The 21015-nt window shown below is 45.9% G+C and overlaps 1 protein-coding gene across 2 annotated transcripts in view; it reads right to left on the bottom strand.

Moving 5' to 3' along the window:
- LOC144122933 (acidic mammalian chitinase-like) overlaps positions 1 to 13541 on the bottom strand; it is a 43714-nt gene extending 30173 nt beyond the window's left edge. The window contains exons 1-2 of one of the 2 annotated variants that reach the window (XM_077655888.1): positions 13118 to 13541; positions 4026 to 4163 (exon numbers count right to left, since the gene is read on the bottom strand). In XM_077655888.1, coding sequence (XP_077512014.1) covers positions 4026 to 4163; positions 13118 to 13178 — 199 coding nt within the window. In that variant the 5' untranslated portion in view covers positions 13179 to 13541. Of the gene's footprint in view, positions 1 to 4025; positions 4164 to 13117 lie in introns of those variants that run through there. The other variant, XM_077655889.1, reaches the window with a different exon arrangement.
- Positions 13542 to 21015: the final 7474 nt, after the last annotated feature.

Below are 21015 nucleotides of genomic sequence, written 5' to 3'. Positions count from 1 at the left end.
ACGCCAAGCAGAGGCGAACCTGCTAGGCTGCTGTGATACCCCGTGATTACGGGAAAGCAGGCTGGGAGAAGCGCAGCCGCGCGCGCTGGACGGCTTATCCGTTGTGATACCACGTGACTAGTTCAACAGTTGCTCCTTCAGTTCCGCCTTGGATGAGGCGCGCGCTGGACCGAGTGTGTCAACTCTTCGAGGTCGCCGTCAAGTAGCGTCCGATCGTCCACTTGATATAGCTGGACGAGAAGGTGTACTGCAGACGGCGCGAGCTAAACGAGCCGCTGAAACCAAGGAGCAGCAAGAAGTTAGATTTGCGAAGCAACGGAACAGAGATTTCGCTCGGTATAACTAGGTTTAGAAGAGCTTAACCTCACCATTTTTTTCATTGGTGGCTTTCGTCAATGGGAGATTAATGAAGTGATTATTTTTAATGATAATTGATTATAAAGCAAAAGAAAAACAACCACATCCCACCTATGGGATTCGAAATTAGGGGGTCGTGGGTTCGGATCCTACCGCCGGCATGTATTTGTTTCTCTCGTTTCTAATCAGTTATCTCTTTTCTACTGTCTTGTCTGCTCCATAGTTCAAGGTTATTAACAGAGTTGGAGCGTCTCTAAACACGTTAAAAATAACGAAGTAGAACGCTGATGGTTAATTTCAATCAGTTGGAGTTTTTTAATTGGTTGCTGCAACGGTATGCACCGAGGGTAAGAAAAGCACAAGACTCATCGGTACTGAATCACCCATCATCCTCCCGCAAAAAAAAAGAACAAAAAAATCGATTTAGTTTACGCAGCACCAGAGATATCGGCGATTAAAACCGATTCCGTTTCTTTAATCTATCAACCCATACACCGGAGCGAGCCAGAAAAAATTGGAGGGGACAGTTAAGTTCCGCCTTAAGGGTATGATGCGATAGCGTTAATTGGTTAAAGTTGGTATATCGGGATTGGTCATTCTCAACATTCCATTAATTGTATCCCTGGGAATCCTCATACCACTCCTGGCGCAGTGGTGCAGCGGTTAAGCGATGCGTCACTTCCCTGCGATGGCAGGTGCTGCCACCGGTGGGACTTGTGTGACCCAGTTCCCCACGACCCAAGCCCCTAGCAACCTCCTGCGACCAACCATTAATATAACTGCCACTTGCCATGGTGGCAGTTTGCTCAAAATCCGGTGGGCAGGTTGTGATGACGCCACAAGTTCACGTGACTTAGGTTGCTTTTATCACGTTAATAATAAAGAATACAGGTTGACACCGCTTTTTTAGTGTTCGCCACTCGCTCTATTGGGAAGGACAATATAGGGGAGACTGGAAAAGAGCGACGCGGCGCCGTCTCCAGCTGGCCACGCCTACGCCTCTTTAGCCGACGAATGTCATGAGTTTTTGGCGAGCCAATCACAGTCCCCTCAGGGCTAATGTCATGAGGGCAAATGTCGCAAGGCAGGACTCGCGCTAAAGATCGGTGTTAGTGTTATGGCAAAGGGAATAATTTTTTTTTAAATATCGGCTCACAGTTCAGAACTTGTACGCGGTATACACGCTCAATGACATTTACTCTACATAATGCGCGCATTTGACAGACACTTTCAAAACCATTTCATAGGTCCTTTAACGTGCACCGAGATCTCGGTACCCGGTTGTTTTTCGATTCTGTCACCATCTAAACGCGTTTGACGTGGATGGATTAACTTTATGGACTGCAGCAGGAAAACTACACAGCTCCGCTGGCATGGTTCCATTCTCTCAACCGTAGAAATGAATCCTCAGGAAAGATGGAAGGTAGGAGCGTTCCCTTTGAAAAGGGCTAGTGGCCTTTGCCACCGTGGTCGGCTTTTTCTTTACGTTTCTTTGAGCAATCCGTCCAACTTAAAGGTGTTATCTAGAAATTAGCAATTTCTTTAAATGTTAATTTTTAAGCCGGAACTGGTAACCTTACTTCACCGCCATGCTTTTCAGCCATCAATCTTCCTATTGCTTTTTGCTAACGTCTATCGCAGATTCATTCACATGACCATTGTTGCCTTTAAAGCTTACGGCCTCAGGGATAGTGACTGCCTGCACTGGCATCCAGGTGGATATCACACCATTCAAATGTAAGATGCTCAATTGTTTCTACCGAGTAACCACACACTGCACGCGTCATCTTCCTGGTTAAATTTATTTTTGTAGCTGCGCGTTATAAGACACCCTGACCTAGCTTCAAAAGGTAGAGCACTGCTCTTCAGTAATCATAGAATGATTCCGTCCTGATTTGGCTTTTCCAATTTCTATGTAGTAATACACTTATTTTCCAATGAATTAATCCTGTTCTTACCTTCTGCGTTTGTTACCTGTCGCTTAAAGCTATTTATTTCTCTGCCCTCGTTTCCTGCATAACTACTGGTCAGTTTCTTAGTTCTTTTCCTCCATTGTGAGTCAACACTCTTTCTTTATAGGTATTTAAACACTGCATTTCTGAACGCGTAGCGCAGCATTCGTATGCCACTTGCTAGAAATGTTTTTTGCTCCTTTTCTTTCCATTAAGTATTAACACCATGCTAGTCCTTCACCATCTAACCTAGGTGTGTGTAGCCCTTTCTGTTCCATTCTGACGTTATTTTAAGCCAAAATCATAGTTTAACAAGGTATGATACGAGCCGGGAGGCCAAACCTGAAGTTGGTGTACTGTACCGTTGAGCGAACGGAATTACGCAAGCCGCTGAGCAACCGCTGCCGGCAGGATGTGGCATCTTATCGACTCGGCTTTCTTCGATCTAGCCCGTCCAACATTCTTGGACCATAATTTTCAATATTGGAAAACTGTAGCGTACTCATATGGAAATACTGAAGATAATAGTCCATTATTCTGATAAACAGCAAATAATTTGTTGTGTAGTGTTTCCATCGCTCGCATCGAGCAGTTTAGACTGCCATAAAAAACCAATGGGGAACCCTTTTGACGATAGCAAAAACGTTAATAGCAAATAAAAAATGGCAGCCTGTGGAGGTAATATTTTCGAATATATTGTTTGTTTTCGTAAAATCTTACAATATAGGCGAAAATTGCGTTCATAAACTCTTCGCCGTTCAAAAATGCTTTTGTCCAGAATTTTTGAGCGTGGTAGGTAAACATCCTGGCACCTAATCTGGAGCACTTGGAGGTGCAATGGCAGCTAGACTATTCAGGAAGTGGCTAATGTCGATGGGCCTGAGCGGCAATGAACTCGAGCCACCAAAAAAAAGCGTTCCTGCGCATTTATTTCGTCAAGTTTCCATGTGGATCACAGTAAAGGGCTTTTTCAAGCAATCGTTTACAAAATCGAATTCACGCGTAACGTGGAAGGTAGAAGCTGACGTATATTAGCAGTGGTTGCTGCCACTCGCGCGACACTCTCTTGCATTGACTGCGTACGAACTCCGCCTATACGCCGATATGGTTGCACAAGATTCACTGCGCCACGTCACCTATGTGCGTGCACAGTGACGTTGTGGGTGATGTGAACCATTTCGGTTTAGCGTTCCAACGCTTTTCTGCCGAGTGAGAGACACTTCTGGAAAATCTGAGAGACTGAATGTTCCCTTGAATGACGTCTCTCGCATCGTCTACACTGAGGGCTCTACACTGAGGGCTTCCGCATTGAGTGGCGATTAGTGTCACGATCACTCTTGAAGTTTTTAGCGGACACTCGCCTTATGGAATAGTGGTAGAAACGCAATCACTTAAATCAGTGACTCAGGCGAAGAAATTACCGAGAGGCCACTGTAAAGCTAATCCCGCTTGTACATTTACACCATCGCCACCATCACCGCTCCCACAGTGAGTGCTAGTGAATATGAATTTCAGCTGAAGTTATCATGCCACGTAAATCAAGCGTGGTTAATGTTTTGTGGGCTGTAACTTGATAAGGAAGCGAATGCATCTCTTCCACGGGTCTTCAGAGGTTCTTCAAGGCCGCCAAAAAACCCTGGTGTCAAGCCGGCTGCGGAACGGGACCTCTCCCCGTACTGACATGGTCTTTCTCCGTGTCCTGAGTGGCGCGCATACCTTGGTGGTGCCTGTAGTCCGCCATGTTCTTCTTGTAGTGCTTGTAGAGCTCGGTGTAGGCGCGGTAGTAGGCCGCCAGGAAGAGCATGGTCATCGTGCCCACCGCGTACTCCACGTTGCGGATGGCCTGTGGGTTGGCTGCGATTAAAACGTGAGGTCACCACCACGTATGCCTCATCTTGCCATTAGTTGTCTCGTCTGTCTGTACAGTTAGTTTATGCAGGTCTTTGAAAACCCTATAAGGAAGCAGTAAAAAAATGAAAGAAAAACAAGCTTCACCCTTCCACTCACAAGTGTAGCCGATATAACCTAAATGAGGAAGGGGGCAGGTCCCAATTACTTTCAAATTCCCGAAGGCACAACTTAGAACTGGTCAGGTGAAAAGACAGAAAACCATTGAAAAAGTGAAATGTGATTTAAATCGGTTTTATATATGTGCACTTGTAAACAATTGCACCGTGAGTTTATAGCTTTGGTCTCCGAGTGGAAAAGCTTCGGTGATACTTTATTGCAGATGCAGGAATTTAAAGCCGAAATCGGCTGGTACTGCCCGCGCCTAAACAAGCCACAGGAGTTTTAGAGGGAAAGCGGTAATTCGGACGGTAATCCAAAAATAACCGGGAATGTTTACAAAATTCGATTCAGTGCGAAAGCACTGGATGTTTTTTTCTTAAGGGGCCGGGCGGCGGGGCAAAGACTGTTTTTACTGAGTTTACATGCATGAATGACCGAACTCAGCACAGCTGGGGTGGCATAGTTGTTACGGTGCTCGGCTGCCAGGCCGAAAGATACGAGTTCGATCCAGGCCGTGGCGGTCGCAATTCAAAGGAGGCGAAATGCTAGAGTCCCGTGCGCTGTGCGATGTCAGTGCACGTTGAAGAACCCCAGGTGGTTCGAATTATCTGCAGCCCTTCACTACGGCGCCTCTCATAGCCTGAGTTGCTTTGGGACGTTAAACTCCACAAAAATCAAACCCGAACTGAAATGATTGATTATATTTCTTCTTTTTTGCGGAGACGCAAACCACTATTTCGCTTGAGTCAGAACTTCCGGATTAGTGCTACGTAAAAGACGACGATGAGCGGCCAGTGCCGCGGGACGGAGCGCTCGCGCTATGGGAGTGCTGCATAGGAGGCGAAGATGAGCGCTAGGCACATACACGGCCCTCTCCCAGATCACGTTATTGCATTACAAGCCTTCAGTGCTTCTCAGGTAGGGTTTCGTCGTGAGTGCTCGATCTGGACTACTCATTTAGATTTAGAAAGCAAAATTAGGGTTGCAATGGAGAAGAAAGAGGTCGCGACTTTAGTCACTTTGGATATAGCCAAAGCATATGACAGCGTAGAGCATTCAGTACTCTTGAACAAGCTTCACAAAGTTCGGCCGCATTTTTACATTCTTTCATGGGTGCAGAAATTCCTCAGAGACGTTTCTCCTGTTCCGACGACTACTTTACTTCCGAAACCTTTGCTCACAGTAGAGGTGTGCCTAAGGGATCGGTCCTGTATATTTTCCTTTGTAACATACTTACGCGGGACATACCTATTCAGGGTGGCATCAAAGTGCATGTGTAAGCGGACGACATAGCCTTTTTCGCTTCTGCTAAATACATTCAGTCACTTTACCAGCTTTTGCAAGCCTGCCTCAATGCCCTGGAGGTATGGCTGGGTAAGTTACATTCAATTCTCAACGTGAACAAATCTTCCGCTCTCGTTTTTCCTCCAGCGTCCTCTCTTTACATCTGTCTACTGTACCGTGGCGCCCAAATCCCGCAAGTTGAGTCCTTAAAGTCCCTAGGCGTAATATAAGACCCTCATTTAGACTGCCGACCCCATATAAGAAGTATAGTCCTCAAAGGTGAGCGAGCTCTCGGCCGCCTGATGCGAATCAGCAACAAGAAATTCGGTATGCGCAGAGGCACTCTCTTGTTTCTCTATAAGACTCACGTAAGACCAATTTCGGAGTTCGGTTGTGTTCTGTTCTCCGGTTGTCCTAGATACAAAATCCAACCTCTGGTTCTTTTGGAGATGCGCGCGCTACGGCTTTGCCTGGGTTTGCCAAAATCAGTGGCAAATTGTGTCCTCTTTCTGAAAGCTCGCATACGGGACTTGAACTCTCGCTTCCAGCTCCTCACAGTGCGCACCTTCTTACGGGGACTTGAGCCTGTGCCTGGAGTGGCTCCTCCATTTTTTTTGACTAACCCGGCTTTGTTTCTAGATAAACATAAACGTTATGAACGTCACCAAATACACCAGTACCTGAGCCATAAGCCCATCCATGGTACAGCGGATTTCGAGCATTTAATATTCCCATGTAACATATGTTCTTGTGTATCAAAGCAATGGGAGGTTTCCATGACGCTGTTGCGCTGCAGGGTTCCTCGCCATAATATATATTTATGCCGTATGGGGTTCACCCCGTCGAATCTATGTGCGTCATGCGGGGGCGTTGAAACAATAGACAATTTCATCTTCTTGTACCGGCGGTTTCCAGGGCAAAGAAGTAAGTTTTTGTAAATTACTCTCGCTCAATTAGGCCTGCCGTTTACTCCTCCCGCCCTCCTGTCCTTCGGTGCAAGCGTCAAAGCGGCGGCATGCCCTTAAGCAGGTGTGGCAGCTTCTTCACAAGTATATTAATTAAACCGGGAGACTTTCGTGTTAACTTCTTGTTCCCTTTACTTTCTCTGAAAATTATTTTATTTCTGTTAATTGCTTTAAAGTCTAGTTACTCAACCCTCACCGCTTTGTTTCCTCGGTGCTCATTGTGATTTCCTCAAGATATGTAAAAATTCGTTGGTTTTTTTTTTTACACAGATTCCTCCATTTATATTTATGAGCCGCTTGAAATAAACCTGGACCACTTTTCTCTTGTTTGGATCTGCACCAAACACTGGCCAATCCGCCACCCAGGGTAAGTGCCATCGCTTTTGAGGCAACAACAGCAACAACAAGAACTGCATACACGCAAGAGACGATTTTGCTAGTCCCTGAGCACCGGCATTTGAGCGCCCTCACGAAGCGAATAAATTCTTATTTGCTTTGATTTGGCTTGATTTGGTTTGAAAAGGGCGCTTAGAAACTTACAGGACACACAGTGTACGCTTAGTTTTAAAATTTTTAATCATGCAAAGAAACAGTATGCTTCGGCCGAAGTTACCATGCGTATGCTTACAGTGGGCTTTTACAGTGAGTGGTGAACCGATTCTCTTTTCATCAGCATCTATCTCTCATCTCCGATGAAAGATAAGTCAGTTCTTTTTTACGTAGCGGTATAGAGGGAATACTTACACATTAATCGTCAGGTCGCGCTATTTCTTCTGCTCCTAGATTCTCATGCGTCATTTGACATATGCTTCCGAAGAATCTTCATATTTTTGCAACTCGGAGGGGCAGACATTTATGGTAGTGACAGCCCAGTTGTAATGTTTTTCTACTTTATAATCATGCTTCCTTAAAGGGACTGTGAGGACAAACGGATTTGGGTCAGTATCTTCAACGTACCGCGTTTAAACACAAAGAGGCCACTCTCACTGAAAACGGATCATTTATAAGCTAGAAACACCAAATTATTAAATACTGGTGTCGCCGCCAACAGTCAATCCCGAAATAAAATGCATTCGTCGACAACGGTTCCCTGACGCCGATTTCAGAGCATTTATTTCGCTGTCGGTAACTTTAAAACGGTGGCAACCCATTCCGCATCGGTAAGGACGTCACGAGTTCGCCGGACAAATGTCAGCATAGCCAGAACAATCCAGATAATTAGTTTTTACGGAGAACAACGTATGCAAAGTGTCCCTTTAACCTTTCGCATAAACAATCTAAAAAGGAGTAAAATGTGAGTAAGGCGTCCTCTAGAGCACTTCTTTTTATAAAAAGGAGTGTACTAGAGGACAGATTACTTCCATTTTTTCTCCCTTATAGGCGGATTCATATTTAGTGTGCAGCTTCGTTTTTGAACAATGCAGCATTTCCTACATGTTAACGGCAGTTTTTGAACAAACCATTCGGAGCACTTTAAAATTTTCTTACGATGTCTGGTCCTGCTAGCAGCCTGACTTACGGTGGATGAAATGCTTTGTCTGCGCAGTGCACACAATTTATTGGAGGGGAGGCGGAAACCGTCCACTTTGTGCTAATTCATTACCCTTTTTTTCTCGTTTGCAGAAACCCTACGAATCATTTGAAAGAAGCGTGCATTTGCAGACAGGTTCTAGAACATAGGTTATTCGCCGCACGCGTTAGCGTCGATGGCTGAGCGTTTTTCTTAAAGGAGATAAGGAAAGCTTGTTTGTTTCAGCAAGTGCAAGTGCCTGAAAAATGGCCAGGGAGATAGCAGCCTAACTAATTCACCTACAGTTGTCTGTCTATAGGGAGTCGTAGGGAAGTTGTACATCTATATACGCACAGGTCGTCCTATAAACTTAGAAATGCACAAATCATGGCCGTGATGTCAAAAGTGCACGGGCCTTTTGCTTACAGACGCTTCTAGTTCTTGTCTGTCCTTGATGCGACATGCGAAGACAAAATGGAAAGAATTTCTCTTTTATGTGGTGGTTCTTTTGGCTGCATTGCTTGTTTTGTCTGCCAAGTAAGACACATCCAGTGAACACGAGCTTTATATGCCACTCATCGTCATTTCCATCCACTTCGGAGTCGGCAATCGAGAGCTGTGTGTCCTTCGGTGCCCTTCCTGTCGCCTGAACGGCGGCGGACAGAGAACCCAAGCAGCACAGGTAGTCGGCCAAATATTGTAAACGTATTGGCACAGGCCGGTCCTACAAAGAACTAGAGCGAAACGATCCATTTGCCATATTGGGCCGGTTACATGTGCTGCTCGGGAAGCTGCCGCGTTGTCTGTGAACGTAAACATTAACTGCCTAAATAGTTTCTTTTCTTGAAGCACTGCCGGCGGGAAAGACCGATCCGGCCGGGTATGTCCACTCCGATGTACATGCCAGCCAGTGGGCTTTTGCACATGGCTAACAACTGTATAGAGTTCGTAACCGGTCCGAACAGTTCCATGCCCTCTGAAACTGTTGCAGCTAAGCTTTGAACATAGTTTAGCAACATCCTAACAAATGTTGCGATGCAGCAGCGCACACTCCAGAAACTGGTCATTCGATTTTTCACACACAGATTTACAAAAGAAAACCGGACTTAGTGCAACCGAAAGTTGTAGACTTTCTTTACTTCCTCTTTCGTTGCGGCCAGGATGTCCCATTTCTGTGCGCTGCTACCTCTCTCATTAAAGTTCTGATTACATTGGCTATGGTATAGATTTGTATAAAAATCTTTGGCTACTGTAACTGTCTTCTTCATATTGCTAATGACAATGCCACCTTTGCCTCTTAACGCCTGCAGCTGGTTTTTACCTATGTCTAATTTCCTCTTTACTGTTTTCAGGCTACCTCCGTTCTCTAGAGGATGCTGGATTCTCTCCATGTTAAACTTCCTCATGTCGGATACATTGCGCTCATTTGTTAACTCTGATAACTCTGCCATTTCTATTCTGTCTGTAGGATTAGATGTTTTCATGCTTTGGCGTTTCTTAATCAGATATTTCCTCTCCTGAGATAACTTATCGGAATCCTGCCGAACCATCCTATCGCTATACTTCTGCTGCGCAATCCGCAATCATAGCTACAGGATTATCGTTCATTGTTTGAACATTAAGATCGTCTTCGTCAGTTAAACCAAATATCTGTTCTCCAGAGATATCCTGAATTCCTCTGCTTTTCCTGTTACCGCTAACTCGTAAATGACCTACCGCTTCACTAGTTTCTTCCGTTCCCTCTTCATGCCCAAGCTAATTGTAAACATTAGCAATCTGTGGTCGCTACAACGCACTATACCAAGGACCTCTACATCCTGCACGATACCAGGGTGAACCCATAGTATGAAGTCTATTTGTTATAATAGACTGTACATCTCCAACCGAAAATTTTAATTTCAGCCCAACGTTTCGAAGCCGACTCGGCTCCATTCATCAGGGGTGACTGAGGGCAGTAGCTAGCGTCTTTTAAGTATGGAGGGGAGGAGCGGGTCAAAGGAACGACAGCTGTGATGCGAAAGGCGTGGGGGAAGGGGAGGGGGGTTAAGGCTGTTAGTCGTGAAGGAACGACAGCTGTGACGCGAAAGGCGTCACAATAGTATGATCAAGAAAATAAAAAGATACACGAGCCATGTGGCATAACTCACAAGCATGTGTTATGGCTTGCCCTACAGTGCTTACATCAAATGCAAAACTTGACCACAGATATAGACACATAAGGACATATGGACACATATAGGCTGAGTCACTCAGGACATGAACTGAAAATCATGATTATTAAGTTAGACAGAAGACATAGCAGTATGGTAGGTCTGAAAATTAACATGCAGAAAAACAAAGTAATGTTCAACAGTCTAGCAAGCGATCAGCAGTTCACAATTGGCAACGAGGTGCCGGAAATGATAAAGGAATACGTCTTCTTACGGCAGGTAATGACACCTGATCCGGACCATAAGAGGGAAATAGCTAGAAGAATTTGAATGGGGTGTAGCGCATATGGCAGATTCTCTCAGATCATGAATATCAGGTTACTAATATCCCTCAAGAGAAAAGTGTACAACCGCTGTATATTACCGGTACTCACCTACGGGGCAGAAACGTGGAGGCCAGCGAAAAGGGATCTGCTTAAGTTTAGGACGACGTAGCGAGCTATGGAAAGAAAAATTATAGGCGTAACGTCAAGAGACCGGAAGCGGGCAGAGTGGGTGAGGAACAAACGCCGGTTAACGACATCCTAGAAGAAATCAAGAGGAAGAAATGGGCTTGGGCAGGGCACGTAAGGCGAGGGCAAGATGACTGTTGCTCCTTAAGGGTAACGGAGTGGATTGCAAGAGAAGGCAAGCGTAGCAGGGGGCGGCAGAAAGACAGGTGGCGGATGAGATTAAGACGTTTGCGGACATGTGGTTGGCGCAGCTGGCAAAGGGCAGAGTTAATTGGAAAGAAAACTGAGAAGCCTTTGCCCTGAAATGAGCGCAGTCAGGCTGGTGATGATGTTGATGATGAAAGTTGTAGACAGCGTTGAAACGAGGCTGCTTGCAACTGCAACACTAAACTGCTAAACTGCTGATTGTTTTTACCTTGATCAATAAATCTTAATTCCAGCCACCACGCATTTCTCGAAACGTTCACGGTAAAGCGCAGAATCTCCTTCATTTCACATCCTCCTCTTGATCCACGCGGTCCGATTTGATTTCAAAACCAACCCTCTGTTAAATAGCCGACACACAAGTTCAGATTATGAAGTAGCAATTGAACAAAGAAAACTGCGCGTACATGGGCGTAGCCATCTTTTATGGCAAGGACGGCCGAAACATCTGTACGAGGACACGCGCTGTTCCATAGGAGCAGAATATACAGAGAGACCTGCGGCCACAAAGCATTCGCTGGCTCCCCATCACGCCGCTAGAACTCCAGGCTACTGACCAGGGAGTTAATTGCGCTAGAGCGCACGCCACGCTGTCAACAAGATCGCGGACATGCGCTGCCAGTGTGGAGGCCCAGGCATTTCGAAATGAGTGATCTTTCATCTGCAACACTTCCTCACAACGTGAAATCAAGACGCTTAGCAAGAATACAACACCTGACCAAACCATGGGTGCGTTGTCGAACTGTACACCCAAACACACTACTCACATTATGTAAACAAGTGCAGCACAAGAGGCGGCCAGGTACCGAATACAGCCAGAACGCTAGGCAGCGCGCTTCGAACATCCACCCCTCAACGAGCACACATGCACATACACCCCCACAGCCAGCCGCACCAAACGACAGTATTCAGACCAGCGAATCTTGAAGACAAAGAGCCAAGTGAGCTTCCTGTCCATCGACCTCCATATACAAGAGGTCGACCAGGGAAGCACAGTTAAGTACCGGCCGACAGTGCCTGGCGAGACTTTGTGCTGACCCAACATGAGGAGTAAAAGCGCATGAACACAGATTGAACTTAACTTAAGCATCGCGGTGTCCCAAATGCGGTACAATAATATACTGTGAGCACCAAAAACAGAATGTCCGTCTACCGAATGTAGCACGGCAACGAAACATAAAAATTACAGAACCGCAAGCTCCCATGACATGATCTCTCCTCCAGGCACAACCAAAACATATCACTCTCCTGGAATAAGCATCTGAAACTCGCAGGCTTCAAAAAGCGTAACCTCTCCCCGAACCACTATTTCATTTTTCTATATAAGGCCACGGACTATCCCTTTTAAATAAACCTTTAATTATTCAACCATTCAACTTCACGTGCTAGAAAACACTTCCTCACCGAGACTACAGCACAATGTGTCTTTAAGTGAGGTCTCCAGGGGCTACAGTTCCTAGCGTTCGTAGCCCTTGCTAGAAATGCCATGTGCACAGAAAAAAGGGAAACGTTTTATAAAGTATAGGACGCATTCATGCTACACAGCGCGGCAGTAGGGAACCAATGCAACCACTCGAAACCACAAACTATTGGCCGCAGCATTAGACCAAAGGTCCTTACCTATGTGTCAACTATTGCCTGTGCTCACTAAGAACATGGTGTTGTATTTAGTTGGTCGTTAATAAATAGAAGCGTGCTGCCGCAGCTATGAGACCCTGGTTGCGTAGCATGGGTGGTTCGAATGGAAGGATTGCTTCCTAACCTAGGAATCACAAATGCAAGCATCATATGCAGGTACTCAATCCGCAGACCCTAAAAAATTCCACAGCGCAAAGAAATCTACTTTACCTCTCCAGCGGACAGTACAGGTAATTTTTTTTCTTTTTTCTTGGGGAGAGTGCCGTAATTAACCCTATTGTTAGAATTGAGTCTACTACACATGGTAAGTACGCCTCCTTCTCTGTCGTCTGTTAGAAGTAGCCGCACCAACTTATAATATTACCACAACGCTGTGGTGGGTGCTCTCAAATCGACAAATGAGCTACACCGGGTGCTCTCAATAGCCTGATCTGGTATCAATGTTTGATTATTTCGTCCGTTCACTCAGGCTTGGATGGGCAACACGTAAGGGCGCCTGGCGAAAGCGCAAAACCTCACGAAGTGCAAAACTCACTGGACTGAGCCAGCAGATCCGCGGTGAAGTTGGCCACCACCTCGGCAGCCGTGGATCCCATGGCTGCTCGCTGCTCCAAAACTGCGGCCCAGGCCGCGAGACAGTCACTCCGTGCCACACTGCACTGGCGTCGCTGCAATGCCAGTGCGTCGGTACCAGCGCTGGCCGACCACCTCTCCGAGCCACCGGCGCAGGCTCAGCATCGCCTCCGCAGCCATGTCCGGCACCTCGCCGCTGTCGTCTCGGCCGAGCGCACCTGCGGCGCGTTCCCGTGTCGCCCTCGAAGCCCCGCGCAAAAAGCGGACCGGAGGGAGAAGATGCGGAGCGCGGAATCTTCGGCCGAGCTCAAGGCGCGAGTGGCGGCGGCCGACTGTGCGCCGAGGTAAGTGGCGCACCGCGGGGACGACGATGCTCGCGCGCTTGGCGTCGCTCGTTTGGGGACACCGCCGAGGAGGGCGGCGCATTTTTTAGCTGCGGAGCCGTCCTCAAACCCTTCCCCTCGCGCTTTTCCTCTCGGCAGTCGTTCGCTCGTTTCGGCATGCCCGCAACGCCTGGCAAACTTTTTACCGGTTGCTTTCGCGGCACCCTCCTCGAAGCGTAGCGTGATAGGAGCTCGGCTCGCATTGTATGCACGTGGTACTCATGAAGACGCGCGTCTTCTTCACGCAGTGAATGCTGCCTAGGCAGCGACTGCATTGCTTCCAACCATTTCCCGCCGGCTTGCTAGCATATTTCAGGGCCCTCACATTAAACCATGTAGTCAGCGTTTAATGTACTCGTGGCACAATACAACAAGCATGAGTGCCTAACTTTTAGAAATTCAACTACTGATCTTGTTCCGTACTGGAAGGGCCCGCAGGCACTCCGCTTTGCATGGGCTCCAATATTTTTCCAGCTGTTGCCACAAGCTACACAAATCGGCATTCAGCATGCGGTTTCACTACGTGCCCCCTCAGCTTGGTTTTTTTTTTCTCAGCAGATTCATAAAGAATAATTTTGCCAGCCTACAATCCGCAGCAAAAAAATAAGGCGTAAAAAGGCTGTGGGCTATTAAGGTGTCAACCACGCCATTGTTATTTATTATTTCAGTTAGCATTCAGTGCTTTTTTCATTGTCGCCGCCGTTACATAGCGTTCAATGCACGTCGACCACAGCCAGAAGCTCAGGGGGATGCGAGGGTGGGCGACGCATCGTGATGAGGCAGCCGAGGTCAGAGGACAAGTGTTCAGGAAGTGCAGGATAGCCTGGGGCTGCTGGTCTTCCGCATAATAGAATGCAATGAAGGCGAAAGTGCAGACGCGGTAGCAGGCGTGAACCGCAGCACACCCTGCATTTCTGCAACGGCCTCGTACAGCACTTCCAGAGAGGACAGCAAATTTTAATGCAGAGGTGGCATCCATGGGAACCCGCCTCTTTGGCATAATAGCTGTATTGTTCGGGTGATCCCAAGGTCGCGGGATCTAATCCCGGCCGCGGCGGCCGCATCTCGATGGCGTCGAAATGCAAACGCGCTCGTGTGCTGTGGTGGTGTCATTTGATTCGGAGCCCTCTACTACACGGCGCCTCTTATAGCCCATGTGCAGCTCTAGGAAGTTAAACCGCCTACAAGATGCCATACTGTTCTATGGGACATGCACGCCAGATTTTCGTGCCACCGCTTCTGTGTCCGCACTGGTGAGTTAACCGCGATCCCAGTCTTGGCCCAAGCTAGCCTGGATAGAATAATGTGCACCCACATATTCGCAACCGCACAGCGTACACGTACCACACTGCATACATACCATGCAGGAGAGAGGACTGGGTTAATTTAAATCAATGGCAGATACCTTTGTCCTGCAGTAGACAGTAATTAGGCTTACGATGATATATACATATCACGTATAGCTGACACTGCCTTCATGTACGTGTATAGATAGTGGATAGATTCTTCTCGATATTGAGCTGCGCTTAGGAGAAGAAGCTCCAGGTAAAGCAGGAGAACCCAGTCTCTATAGAATGCAAGGGCAATATGGCATCTCCCACGATAAAAAATGTCAGGACGCGATAATTACTAATCACAGGTGCATAAGCGTAATCCGTTTCTGCTGTAGAAGTCTTTAGCGTTTAGTAAGTGCACCTACATTTTCTGTCCACGATAACAGTTAATAAAGGGCCTTTCAGGTTCAGGTATATATTCATCAACAGCCGCCTTAATTCGAGGGCAGAACATGGGCCGATTTAACATGGTTCTAATAAACTCAAACTACTGCTGTGCTCCACCAGCCCCAGCCACGTTATCATCTCGTCATTCCATTACAAGTTAAAAAAATATTTCTGTTGTTTGTACTGTACTTGGATGAAGTCATATTGCATATTATTAGGAATAATTTTTATGCTGATCAAAGGTTACCAGTTTTTCAACACACTTATACAGGGTTTGTATAAAATGTATCGGGAACATTTTTATTTTCCTGACGTGACTGTACGTCCCAGTGCGCTCGCACCGCGCATGCGCGGTGGTGGCCGATGTGACCTTCAAGACGAGCCAAGGGCCAGTTGTCTGCGAGCGTTCGTTCAGGCTAGATCGCGTTTTTAGTAGACCTCTGTCGAGTGACAGGGTGCAAGCGCGAAATGCAGCCAACGATTGAACAGCGGTACGCCATCAAATTTTGTGTTGGACTGGGGAAATCACGTACGGAGACGTTGGGCATGATTCGCAAAGTGCTCAAGGATGAAAGCATGTCACAAACTGCAGTTTTCAAGTGGCACAATTTGTTCAAAGATGGCCGAGAGAGAGCAGAGGACAAGTCCCGCGCTGGACGGCCGTCGTCGTCGAGAACCTAGGACAGCGTGGAACGTGAGCGTGAAGTGCTGAGTTCAGACAGTCGCTTAAGTGCGCGAATGGTGGCAGATTGAATTGCTTTTAATAAGATGACAGTGCACAGCCTTATCAATGCAAATTTGGCGATGCGAGAGATCGGCGCTAAACTCTTCCCGAAGGTCGTGACGGACGAGCAAAAGCAGAGGCGAGAGTGTGCTTGAAGACCTTATGCAACGCTTTGAAGAAGACTCCGGCTCTTTGGACAGCGTAATCATTGGAGACGACACTTGAATGTTTGAAAACGACCCGAAAACAAAGCGGCAAAGTTCCCAATGGCACACTCCGGCATCACCTTGCCCAAAAAATACTCGAATGAGCAAATCCAGAGTGCAAGCCATGCTCATCGTGTTCTTCGACTCAAAGAGGGTGGTCCACTACGAATTTGTACTTGAGGAACAGAGAGTGAATGGTCTTTTTTACCTAGAAATGCCCAGAGGACTGAAGAGAATGGTCAACCGGGTGAGCCCAGCCATCGCCGGACATGTCAATTGGAAATTGCACTATGACAATTGGGATATTACCTTTCCCCCTATAATCTCTTCCGGTCCCCTCACCGTTTTCACTTCATCTCTTCATTCTGCCTGCTATCCTTTATTTCCGCTGCCCCAGCTCATGTGCTTCAGTATTGATGGTAGATGCCGGGGCTAGCAAAATCTTTTCCTTCCTTTATATTATTATTTTAACGAAAACCACTTACTACTACTAGATGACAATGCAACCAGCCACACCTGCACCAAGGTCAGCAACTACCTGACGATTAGCGGCATTGCGACGATCCCCCACCCCGTTTACAGTCCCGCCTTGGCACCAGCAGACTATTTCCTATTCAAAAAAGTGGAATCCTTCCTCAAAGGACACCACTATGGGACCCTAAGTGCCGTCAAAGGAATTTGGACGAGTGCCCTTAAGGACCTTCCGGAATGCTACTACCGGGGAGCATTCGAGTCGTGGGAAAGCCGTTTGCAAAAGTTTGCCGACGCACAAGGGATGTAGTTGGAAGTCTTTTGAGGCATTTTACAAATATCTCTAAGAAATCTATTTTTCCAAAGCTCTTCCCGGTAGTTTTCTATAAGCCCTCTATTTCGCAAAATGGCTCACAACTTAGCTGTCCTGCAAACTTAACATTTTCCCCCAAGGTCGCGGGTTCTAAACCGACCGCGGCGGTTGTGTTTTGACAAAGGCGAAATACAATCAAGTCTGGAAACAAAAATGGTTTGACGGTCGTGGTAATTTGAAGCAACTCCACGAAGTTGAATCCTTTCCAAAGATTTTTTTCAATGATAACTTGACTAAGGCTAACCGTGACCTCTTAATGAAAAGTAAGGACGAAGGCAAAGGCGGAGGGTTAACATTTTTGTTCGTATTCGTATCGGTAAACAAGAAGACTTGGAATACATTGTTTAACCACTATGTCCCTTTTGCTCTACGAGCTACCCTATTTTATTTCATTTAAAATAGAATTTGGATACAACTCGGATCATTATTACACGGTTGTGAGCGTTAACATTTGAAGTTTGCGTAAATATTGGCAAGAGTTTAATACCCCTGTCACACGGGCACTTGTAAGGCCTTAGAAATTAAGGTCATTTGCCCCAAAGGCGCGTGACGCACATCTACACGGCAAAGCGTCGAGACCTTTGCGATAAAGTTCCGTAGCAATAAAGGGGCCGTCAGCGGCCTTAAAGTTGCTTAAAGGAGCAACCCAGACGGCAGCGCCAGCTAGCGAGCTCAAAGAATAAAAAATTGACGCAATTTTTAGTTTTGAAACCGTAAAAAATATCTAATTTATCTTATTCAATGGTTAATTTTGCGTTACAGTGCACTTAACCGTAGAGGAGGCTATGACTAAAGACATCCACACTGCTAAGAAAGGACTTGAACGCTTTTCAGCAGCCGCATCGACACACACGTGCTTGCGCATCTCGCTTTGCTGTTTTTTCTTCGTTTGCTCTTTGTTGAGTGCGTGTTTTGTGTTTGCTTGTGTGCACAAAGACACAAGCAACAAAGCACGCTTCTCTAACACAACGAGGAGCCGAACGGAAAAGTGCGCCTACCGTGGTCGGACCGAGAACGATGAAAAAAAAAATAAACTTTGTTTCAAAATATCCGTTTCTCACCGTCAGAACGCTCGTTTATTATCGTGATAGCTACTTTTTCCAACATAAACGAAAGCACTCTTAGCTGAAGTGCTACCGTCTGCTTTAATTTCATAATGTTACTAGCGCTTCACACACAGCGGTGATTTTTGGCATTCACGGAGGCCGCGTTCTAGCTCCTTTGGATTTGCCGTGTAGCAGAGTCGCTGCTCCTTTTCGGTTTTCCTCCTTTAGTGCAATAAGACAACTTTACGGCAAAGGCCGAGAAGAAGTCCCGTGTGACAGGGGTATTAGTCTTTAGCTGAATCTGCAGCTGGCTATGTCGACATGTTTGTAGTAACTGAAATCAATGTTTCTCCAGCGTGCATTGATACATTTATTTTGCAGCGTTTCTCTATCCATTCTATTACACGAAACGGACGTCGTGGCGGTGGTATTGCTGTTTTTGTGAATGACAACTGTGCTGTTTCTCCTGTAGATGCATCTTTTGAGCTGCTGAGTCTCTACTGCTAAATTTCTCTAAAGGGTCATTTTCTTCGCATCTGTTGTCTCTTTATCGACTGCCCTCCTCCAGCCTTTCACGATTTCTTATTGAGCTTGAAAAAACTTTACTGCGTTGGAGTGCCGTGGACCAATTCTGTTTGACTGGGGACCTTAATATCAACATTTTATGCCTTACGAAAGTATCTGTTTGTGATTACCTATCCAAGTTGTCTGCTTATTGTCTAGGTGGTACAACTGGAGGTCCTACTTGAGTGGAATTAGTTAATAATCGATTAGTGCAGTCATGCCTAGATCACATTGCGGTCAGAGCTCCTGATTGCTCATTTCGGTCATGTACGATTGTACGAACGTTGGCCGACCACTATTTCATAGCATGCCGTCTTGCTTTACCGAACGCATCTGGAACCCCTAATGAGGTAATTGCTTCTGGTCAACGCAAATGCCCTATCCCCATTCTCAATCAATCCAAGCTTGATAATCTTATCGCTTCATTTGATAGAGCATCGGTAGCTAAGGAAATTTCAGCGGGCAAAGTCTATGAAAAACTTTGAACCACAATGCACTCGATTGGTAACTAAAGCAGTCAGAAAGGGTCACTACTGGATGAGGCCGGATATTCTTAATGTAATTTCGTATACAAATAGATTGTGGAAACGGTGCAAAACAAGTCTGGGAAACCTGGCTATGCGTTTAGATCAAAAGTCAGCAAGAAACAAGGTTGTCGCCCTTTTACGCGGGGCCAAGCGCCGTTACTTTTTATAAATTCCAGCAACCTTCAAATAATGTGAGCAAAACTTGGTATTTGGTAAATTATCTCAGAGGTATGAATTCTAATAAATGTTCTGTTTTCGATTATTTTCATCAGCCTCCATCAGGAGTAGCAGATGCTTTTAACAGGCATTTTGTAAAAGCGTTGCAAAGGGATGTTACTCTACTTCGTTAATGCAATCCATACCTGCGTCAGCTTTTCTTCCTTGGATCTTGAGAGGTGAACTGGAAGGGACTCTTTTGAGTTTCCGCCCTAGCAAGCCTACTCGATATGATGGAATACCATTACACATCCTTCGCAGGAACTTTAATGCTCTGTCAGATATCTCCTTTGCATACTGAATGGTTTTTTGGACGGTGATGAAATTCCTGAACGCGTGAAAACTGCAGCTATTTTACTCCTACACAAGTCAGGACATAAAGGTAAGACTGAGAACTACTGGCAAGTTTCTGTCTCACCTGTAATTGCTCAGGTCTTGGAAAAAATTCTTTTCTGCACTGTCTTCTTAACAAATTTTCTATTCTGAATGATCGCCAGTTTGGCTTTGTCTCTGGGCGTGGTACTGTTGCCCTTCTTGAGGAATTTTCGTATGAACTGTTTTCAGCATTTGGTCAGAATCTTTTCGCGTGTGCTTTCTTCTTACATGTAGCGAAAGCATTTGACTCACTGAACCATCAGATCTTGTTAAGCAATCTGCATTTGTCAGGATTCCGTGGGTCTTTTTACCACATTCTCGAAAAATACCTCAGCAATCGTTATCCAGTGGTCGCTACTTACGATATGGGCATTTTCAGTTGATTTGTAAGTAGCCGCTGAATGCGAGTGTACCTCAGGGGTCATTTTATCTCCATTGTTGCTTAATATTTTTGACAATGACTTCCCTGTGACCATTACCAAATGTTTGGTATTCCTATATGCTGATGACAAAGCGTTACTGTCAAGGCATCTTTCCTCCAAAATGGCCTCTGGTTTGTTGAAAAAGGACATTTACAATGCAATGCGCTGGTTTGCTGACAATGAAATTGCTGTCAACGACCAAAATACACAGCTCGTTTGTTTTCGGTCTCCAATAAAGACAACTGTCAGTAACATTCCCATTTACTTACATGCTTCAAATTGTGTTTCCTGTAAGTGTTCACCTATTGAATATGTGCAATGTGTAAAATACCTGCGAGTGTCTTTCGATAGTAGCTTAATCTGGCATCACCATTTATCTAATGGTTTTCTAAATTGGTGTCCGTGGCATGGTTGTTGTTAGATATCAAAAGTTTTGTGCCTATATCTATAGAAAGAAACGATTGTACATGCTTTGGCGTACAGTGTGTTAAGACATGGTATTACTATCTTTGCCTTTTGCTGGAATCGTTGAATATGCAGGATCGACAGCATTTTAAAGACCATTCTTATAAACGTTGCTTATAACACATCCATTTAGTCAACTGCAAACATTTTCCGTGTACTAGGGCTCCCAAACTTCAAATCGTTGTTCATTGATACAGTTGTCCTTAAGCATGATTGGTACTGTGAATTTAAATAGGAATCTACCCCGACGAGACAATTTAAAAACATAACCGTTACATTATTTCTCGTTCAAGCACGAGGTATGGTGCCAACAGGCGATGCGCTTATGCTCGGTTACTCTTGACAAACTGCCAGATGAAATCTTTAG

Source organism: Amblyomma americanum, chromosome 3 (genome assembly GCF_052857255.1).
Source record: "Amblyomma americanum isolate KBUSLIRL-KWMA chromosome 3, ASM5285725v1, whole genome shotgun sequence".
Taxonomy (NCBI): Eukaryota; Metazoa; Arthropoda; class Arachnida; order Ixodida; family Ixodidae; genus Amblyomma; species Amblyomma americanum.
This window is presented reverse-complemented; position numbering and strand designations above follow the sequence as displayed.